The sequence below is a fragment of the Vulpes vulpes genome, chromosome 5, assembly GCF_048418805.1.
Source record: "Vulpes vulpes isolate BD-2025 chromosome 5, VulVul3, whole genome shotgun sequence".
Classification (NCBI taxonomy): domain Eukaryota; kingdom Metazoa; phylum Chordata; class Mammalia; order Carnivora; family Canidae; genus Vulpes; species Vulpes vulpes.
This window is the reverse complement of record NC_132784.1, coordinates 91,464,611-91,472,940: the sequence shown is the minus strand read 5'-3', so window position 1 is coordinate 91,472,940 and position 8,330 is coordinate 91,464,611. Positions and strand designations below refer to the sequence as shown.

The 8,330-nt window shown below is 51.8% G+C and overlaps 1 protein-coding gene across 1 annotated transcript; it reads right to left on the bottom strand.

Annotated features, from left to right (window-relative positions):
• Nucleotides 1-543: 543 nt before the first annotated feature.
• Nucleotides 544-8,330, bottom strand: OPTC (opticin). Its single transcript, XM_025991657.2, has 6 exons — nucleotides 6,969-8,330; nucleotides 5,891-6,026; nucleotides 4,243-4,401; nucleotides 3,268-3,470; nucleotides 1,884-1,979; nucleotides 544-1,380 (listed from the first exon to the last, which is right to left on the bottom strand). The coding sequence occupies exons 1-6, from the start codon at nucleotides 7,179-7,181 to the stop codon at nucleotides 1,210-1,212; spliced, it is 978 nt and encodes a 325-aa protein (XP_025847442.2). The 5' UTR covers nucleotides 7,182-8,330; the 3' UTR covers nucleotides 544-1,209.

The window sequence follows — 8,330 nt, the reverse complement described above, 5'->3', positions numbered from 1 at the left end:
CACACTGGGCGGCTGTCCAGTGAGCCAGGAACAGGTAAGGGCTACACAGAGGGCATCCAGGTCAAGATTCCTGTCAGTCTCCATCCTGATGAATGGCTCCCTCCAAATCTAACAGGAAGCCCTTAACTTAGAAGAGCAAGAAAATAAAGCAAGCCCCGTGGAAACCACAACCCACCCCTAGTGGGTGAAATAGCTCCTCAGTGGTGCGCTGGCAAAACTTAACAACCAGCTCTCCCTCTCTCTCTCTCCACCCTCCTCTCTCCCCCCTCCCTCTCCCCCCCCCTTCTCGAAGGATCCCAGTGTGTAGTGTTTACTGATAACCGTGCTGCAAATACTCCCACCATGGCCAATTTCAAACTACCAAGGTGATGTCACCGAGAGTGTCATTGGGGAGCGATGAGCACAAAGGGCATGTCATTATATAGTATGTCATAGACATAAGTTCAAGAACATGGTTACTAGTAAAATAATTGGGAAGTAATGAGTCTGAGTATTTATTACATTTATTTTCAACATCATATATTTAAATGCAAGCTTATAATTTAATCTTTAATAAAAGCTGTGTTTAATGACTGGCGTATAAAATTCTGGAAGATGTAATAATTGGTTCTGGAAGCCTTGTAGTAAGAGCTGGCTAAAGCATGCCACTGCTTCTCCCGCTTCCTCCTTTTCTTCTCCTCTTCCTCTTCTATGACTTCCTGACATTCTGTGTGGGTAGGAGGGATGGGGAATATGGGAATGAGCTTTGCTGCAGATGCTACTTTTCTCTGAGTCAGGAGCCGTAAGGTTTTCCTTAACAGGAAAGAGGATGAAAAATGCAAATTTGGTTACTGAAGGACATTCTGCACATGCACACGTGTGTATTTCTACGTGTGTGTGTATCTGTGCATCGGTGTGTCTGTGTACATGTATGTGTCTGTGTGTCTATGCGTGTATGTCTGTCTCTGTGTATATGTATATATGTCTATATGTCTGTGTATATGTACATGTCTGTGGATGTATATCTGTGTGTATATGTGTGTGCATGTGTGTGTGTGCTCGGGTGTAGCAGGTGGAGGAAGGGAGTGGGGGTGAGTTTTGCAGTTGGCTCCGGAGGCTGATTCCCCTGTGAACAAAGGACACCCTGTGGAGGTGGAGGCAGTCTGTGCCTTTGGCAGGTGGTGAGGCCCCTTGCCGGGGAGTGGGGAGCCGTGAGCTGGGAGCCGTGAGCTAGCAGCAGTGGCCCGTGGGGAGCCGAGGCAGGCAGAAGTAGGCGCTGGGGAAGAGGCCCAGGTTGATGGGATTGCCATCCAGGCGGATGTCTTCCAGCCGCCTCCGGCTGTGTTTGTGCTCCTCGGGGTCACAGAAGGCGTCTCTCTGCATGGTCTCTATCATGTTATTCTGGAAAGAACACACTGACAGCTGTCAAGCCTATGCCTGGAGAGGGCCCTCAGGCATTACTGAAGGCAGATCGGTGAGCTCTCCCCACCAATTCCCCTCTTGAGAGTGGAGAAACTGAGGCCCTTATGGGCCATGAAAGGCCATGCAGCAAAGGAGGGAGGAGAGGTGGCCCCTGGAGGCTGGATCAAGAGCAAGGGGAGAGAGTAAGAGAGACAAGAGAGGAGAAGGAGACAGAGGGGAAGGGAGGCAGGGAAGGAGCAAGCAGTCAGGTGAGATGGGATATAGGACATGGACGGACAGGAAGCATTTTTAGGAGAAGGAAAGGAAGGCGGACCCACTGAGTCTGTGGACAATGGCCTGGGCAAGATCTCCCATCCCTATTTCCAGGAAGCTCCCAGTGAAGGAGGTGCTTGCCCCTACTGCCTAAAGATGCTCCTGGTTATCTGCCCCCCTCCCCCTCCCCAGCTCTACTCAATGTTCTTGCTCCTGGGGAGGCTGCTTACCTGCAAATGCAGCGAACGCAGGCTTGGGGGCAGAGGCCCAGGGATGGAGTCCAGAAGGTTGTCAGCCAGGTAGAGGAACTGCAGCTTCTCTAGTGCCTAGGGAAGAGGCAGAGGGCACAGGAGGCTGGCCAGTGCTGCTGGACCAGGCAGTGAGGGGCACCTGATGTGACTCTATACATTCACTGAGGGGTTTCCCGAGCCTCAGCCCCATGCCAGGCTCGGTACTGGGTGCTGCAGGGGATGCCCAGTCTCTCCAGAGCTCCCAGGCACTAACTCCCACCAGAGGTAGAGGGACTGCAGTTGCCATTGAGATCTGGCAGCAGAGGGAGCATGGGGGAGCTGGTCAGCTGCTGATGAGGAGCAGGGCAAGGGCCGGCAGTGATGGGGTGGGAGGGAGGACGAGGGGATCAGCCTCACTCCAGCCTCAACTTTTCTTTTTTTTTTTTAATTTTTTTTTTTTTAAGATTTATTTATTCATTCAGAGAGACAGAGAGGCAGAGAGAGAAGCGGGCTCCATGCAGGGAGCCCGACGTGGGACTCGATCCCCGGTCTCCAGGATCACGCCCTGGGCTGCAGGCGGCACTAAACCGCTGCGCCACCGGGGCTGCCCCAGCCTCAACTTTTCTGCTAGCAGAAGGCATTTTTCCCAAATGAAAAGTCTCCAAACGCTAAACCAGGAACGGCTGTGAGGAGCGTGTTCAGGACACATCCAGAGCAGCAGAATGGTGGCAGAACTGGGGGGCAGGCTTGTCCACACCCCTGTTCATTTCCTCACGGGGACTGCTCCTGGAGCTCATCCCAGCCCCGTGAAGCAGGCAGCCGCAGGGGCCTGACTCGTGCCGTGTGTTAGCTAGCCCTTGCCGTCAGCACCGGCCAGCCAGCAACAGTCAGACTGTCTCCTTAAGCACTTGCTCACAGAAAGATGGTGATTAGTCAGCTAGTGGTGGGGAGGAAAAGTTTCCGTGGAGTTAGAGTCGGATCTGGCAGGACTACAAGTCACGTGCTAGCCAATGTTTTAGGGGAGCAGAAGCTGAGGGTGCAGACAGGTGGATGGAATGGATGTGTGGAAAGAGGCCAAGAGGCCACATGCCCAGAAGAGGGACAGTGAGAGCTGCTGACCTTGGCTTCTGGCAGCACCCATCTCCTGTAACAGGCCCATGAAGCCATAATTTCCTTCTTCTGGAGGTTCTTGGGCTAGGATGTTGTTAAACAACCCCCCCCCCCTTTTTTTGAGTCAGAGTCAGTCTCTTGCAACAACAACAACAACAAAAGGTTAATAAAACAAATGGGAACAGATGAAGAAAATGGGGTTTGATTTTCATACCCTGAACAGGGTCAGAGCAGGGATAGCCCATGAGGGCCTGGTGTGTGCGGATAGGCTCACCCTGAGAGCTTCAGGCTGTATCCCTGAACTCTGGAGCTGGTTGTGGCGGGCATCCAGCACCTCAATGGCAGGGGGCAGCACAGGCAGGGCTGCCAGCTGGTTCTCTGGGAGGATCAGGTCCTGCAGGGCGGGCAGCAGGCGGAGGGCGTCGTCATCAATGGAGGAGATGGAATTGCTGGAAAGGTCAATTCTCTTCAGCTTTGCTGTGGGGTACGGGGAGAACACAGAGACACAGCACATGCCACCTTTCCTTGCTTTGCTGGACCCTACTCCATCCCTTTTAAGACAGGGAATGCCAGCCAGTTCTCCACCTGGATGAGGTCCAAGCTGGAAGAAATAATGTTATAAACCAGGACCCCGTAGGAAAGCCCTCAGATTCTGCAGTGCTTGCCCATGGAGTTCTGCCCTGAGTGGTGGCTGCCCACCTTGGATGGGTTTGGTAGATAGTGAGATCCAACGGGTCCACCAACCCCTGGACCCATTCCACCCCCACCCTTTACCATTAGTTTACACAAAAAGATGCTATAGCCCAGAGGGCTGTGAGAATTAGTAATGGAATCTAGGTGAGAGCCCAGGTCTCCTATTCGAGGTGGGGTATAAGGAGCAAAATAGACAACAAACAACAAACAGGTAAACAGTGTCAGTGCTATGGAGTCAGAACCCAGGAGGGCACAGAGCTACAGTAGCTTGGAATCCTGAAAATGTAGGCTTGATCATATCTCCCCCTTCCCAGCTTTCCAGAGCTTTGAAGGGAACAGAACACTTTTATTATCCAAAATCTTCAAGGGAAGGAATTAGAGAGACTTCGGGCTATTTCCATTTGGTAGCTGGAGAGAATGAAAACTAACAGGGAAAGGCTACCTCAGGTGGGACACTGTGTCTGTGACTATTCGTGTGGCTGAGTGGCAAGGCAGATGGCCCTGGGGCACCCCCATGCCAGGCCCATCCCCCCTCTTCTGCCAGGGCACTACATACTCAGCCCCTTGAAGTCTCCAGCTCGAATCCGGCGGATGCGGTTGAAGCGGGCATACAGGTAAGTGGTTGTCTTGGGGAGAGGAGGGATGTTCTCCAGGTCAGCATCATCACAGTACACAGAGGAGCCAAGGCACACGCAGATGAGACAGGTGGGCAGGCCTGGCCCAGGTGGAAGACAGAACAAAGGGAGACCCTTCTTAGACTTCCTTTAGCCTCTGGGACCAACGGCCCTCACTCCAGGGAGTGTCTGAGCCCTGGCCAGAACTGAGGGTCACGATGCACTAGGGCAGTGCTGCTGGCTGCTCCCAGCCTGGCACTCAGATCTGTTCCCAGGTACCACCCAGTCCTGGCTCACGGGTGCTTTTATCAGGCTCCAGTCCTATGTAGGTTTTCCTGGACCTATGTGGGTGTTTCTAGGACATCCATTGGTTTCTTTTCCATGGGGCTCCTCTCTGGTCCCCAAAGCACACTGACAATGAAATAAAGCCAGAATTAAGTGGAATGGCCCATGGTTGCTGGCTCTGCCAGCTGCCTTTTGGGTGAGGAATAAGACATGTTCTGTATGGCTCCAAGAAATGTAATAGAGCCACGATGGAGTGGCTTTTGATGGAGTGGAATACATTTTCCCTTCTTATCAGCATCCCAGTATTCTGTTGGGAAACAGCTCTCTACTGTTCTCATTCCATGACCAGTGGTCATTAGACACAGGCCAGGCCATCAAACCCAAACTGGCTTTTAAAAATTGGGAGGCACCACTGGCTCATACCACTGAAGAACGCGTGTGGTTTCCATCATGTGTCATTACGAGGGACAGAGATTATGGGAGACCACCGCCAGTACAGCTCGAAGGGGAAATTGGTTAACAGTGACACATCCCCGAGATAAAGAGGCAGCTCTCTTTTGCAGGCATTGACTAGTGTAGGTGGATCAGAGAGGAGCTCAGTGTCCTTCTTATCCCAATGCCTTGAATGGCAGGTCCAGCTGAGGCCCTTTGCAGTCCTGGGAAGCCTGGGATTCTGTAGCTCTAGAGGTCATGGATTCCTATTGATGCCCCAATACCCAAGGTCCACCCAAGGCAAATATCTCAAGAAAATAGGAACCGGGGACCAGCAGGTCAGGAATTAACTGCATCCCTCCTCTGCTTCAGGCCTGATCCCCAGCAGAGTGCCCCCCCCTATTGCCAGCTATGCCAGCATCCCAGCCTCCAGGAGGGTGTCAGGAAGGGGAAAATGCTACTAAAGAGGGAATTTAGACCTGAAAAGCAGTATGACTGCTTCATTTGCCTCCATGCCAAGTGACAGCCATAATGTTATTTATTCTTCTCGACAGGCTTTTAATTGTCTCTAATCTAATTACCATTCAACCTGCTCCCATAGTGATGCTATTAATTAAGGTAGGGTGGCTCTGCTAGGCATAGCAGAGTCCTTGCCTTTTTCCTCCATCCCATCCAATTTGTACAGCCCAAAACCTTAGGTTTTCTTTCTGTTTCTTACTGTGGCTATTTCTCCTCCTCTCCCTTACAGTGAGGGCTAGCGCTGACCCTCTACTCCCCACCCTGACCACACTTCACTGTGGGAGGCCTGGGGGCTGGGTCATGACTGCAGATCCTCTGACCTTTGCATATTGAGTCCTGTGGCCGTGGACTCACCGTGGCTGTTTGGGGAGCCCAGGACGCCCAGCTCCGTAGACCTGATCATCGTGGGCTTCAAAGATAGGGTCCTTGGAGTCATTGTGCTCTGAGCAGAACTGATCCCAGTTGGAGGAGCCAGGTTGGTCACTTTAGCCTGGAGACATAGCACACAGCACACACTTGGCCAGGTTTTTGCCTGAGAAAGGACTTTACTTTGAATTCTGGGGACCTCAGTGACTAGTTTTACATTTGCAAAGAGTCACTGTGGAGAAAGAGGGAGGAAGGAAGGGAACTTCTTTTTTAAAATTTTAAAAAGATTTTATTTATTTATTTGAGAGAGAGAAAGAGAACACAAGCAGGGGAAGGGACAGAGGGAGAGGCAGGTTCCCTGCTCTGGTGCCAGGACCCCAGGATCATGACCTGAGTAAACGAAGAGGCTTAACCAACTGAGCCACCCAGGTGCCCCAGAAGGGAACTTTCTAAAGACCAGAGGATCCAACATCTTCCCTATATGGAGAAGGAAATGGACCCAGGGAGCACTGAGGATCAAGGAGGCAGGCAGCTGGCAGCCCTGCTGTGCCAGGGCTAGAATCCACATCTCTGGATCACCCAGGCCAGCGTGCTTCCCCTTGCCCAGCACTGACCAAGCTCACGCAACTAATGGGTGTAGACTCCAGTTCAGCCCCTTGGAAGGCAAGAAAGGGCCAGGAAAAAGCTTCAGACCAGAAGACAGCATAAGAGCAGATGGGGTGGCAGAGCTTCTTTTTCTAATGAGAGGATGAAGACAAGGCTGACCCCCTTCCCAGTGAGATACGGCTTATGATCTTCCTTAAAGGCATCAGGACAGATACATGACTTTTAAGGGCGGGGTGTCCCACTAAGTTTACTACAAACCAACAAAAAACTTGAACGTTTGTTGTCCTGTTTCTTAGTGTCATCTAAGTGACAAGTTCTTAAGGAGGGACCAGAATTTCCACCTCCTGGGGAGAGAGGAGGAGGCTTGAAACACCTACACGGTGGGCAGCTGGCAAGGGGCCAGGCCTCCGGTGCTCAGCATCTTATAGGGAACACCGCCAGTCTGCTGTCGTGCCCTTACCTCAGGGAGCTGGTCCCCGTAGTCCATGAGCCCCTCGTAGTCGCTGAGGTCAATGACCTCATCATAGTTGTCCGGGACATAGTTCCCCAGGACTACATAAGAATCACCTTCCCCGTGCATCTCATCTCTCCGCTTCCTCTCCTTGGGGAGAGAAGCTGTCCCCACTTCCAGCAGCACCAGGGCCAGCAGGCTCAGAAATGCTGGGAGCTTCATGGGGGCCCTGGGAGCAGGTGGCAGCAGAAGCGAGGATGGGGTCGAATCACCTCAGCGTCCAGTCCTGGGGACAGGGCAGGAGGAAGGGCAACAAAGAGGCAAGGCTCTCTCTCGAGCATCGTGGGAACAGTTCACAGACTCACCTTGCTTCCCATTCCCACACTTGTAAACTCAGGCCATTCATTGTACACTCAGCGTGTTCATTGCATGTGCAAACCCCCTAAAGGCTGGGGTTAGGTCTGGGGGTGGGAGAGCATCTCCTGGCAGCCCCTCCCACCACCACCCCACGTTAGTGCCTAAATGCTCCCACCCACACTTCTATTCACTCACACAGGCGTGTGTAGACACCTGGCAAAAGCTCGTTTGCTCCTCGCATGCCTGTTTCCTAGTCTGCCCACCTCCCTCCTGATTAGGCACATTCTCGTGCACGTCTAGGGATGTTCTCTCTTATACAGCCACACACACAGAGTACAACCATTAGTCACTCAGCTAGATTTAGATAAACTTCATCATCAAGAAGTCTTGTCGCTTTTTAAAAGATTATTCAGGAGCCCCTGGGTTGCTCATTGGTTGAGCATCTGCATTTGGCCCAGGGGGTGATCCGAGAGTTCCAGGAGTGAGTCCCACATTAGGCTCCCTATGGGGAGCGGGCTTCTCCCTCTGCCTGTGTCTCTGCCTCTCTCTCTGAGTCTCTCATGAATACATAAAATCTTAAAAAAAAAAGAAAAAATTATTCATTCACTCAACAAACATTTATGGCATGTCTATTATGTTCCCAGGCACTGGACTTATCTCTGGGCGGCAGAGGTATGCAGAAATAAATAGGGCACATCTAATGAGAGTGCATTCAGAGCACCTGTGTTTAAAAACTAATGTATAATCTAAAAAAGAATGTTTATAGAATATACTTTCTAAATGCAGCTTTTTAGTAACAAATGATTACAGGAAACCAAGTGTTCTTGCAATGTGGCTGTGGTAGTTCGTACGCGTCCTGAGTCCCCTGGGTCTCTGGGTGTGTGCACAGGTGAGTATGTATGTGCGTGATGGGCCCGTGAGCATGTGATGAGCATGTGTACATTTGTGCACACATGGGCAGGCAGGGGAGGAAATGTGTGTGGTGTGGGTGTGAGGGACCTGGTGTGTCTCTGG

Bases quoted from the DNA above. Each gene is read 5' to 3' on its own strand.
- OPTC (XM_025991657.2), bottom strand. From the start codon at position 7,181: ATGAAGCTCCCAGCATTTCTGAGCCTGCTGGCCCTGGTGCTGCTGGAA. The intron at 1,980-3,267 runs GTGAGCCTATCC...CCTCTTCCCTAG, and splicing joins TACAGCCTGAAGCTCTCAGG to GCACTAGAGAAGCTGCAGTT. The intron at 1,381-1,883 runs GTAAGCAGCCTC...TGTTCTTTCCAG, and splicing joins TGCGTTCGCTGCATTTGCAG to AATAACATGATAGAGACCAT.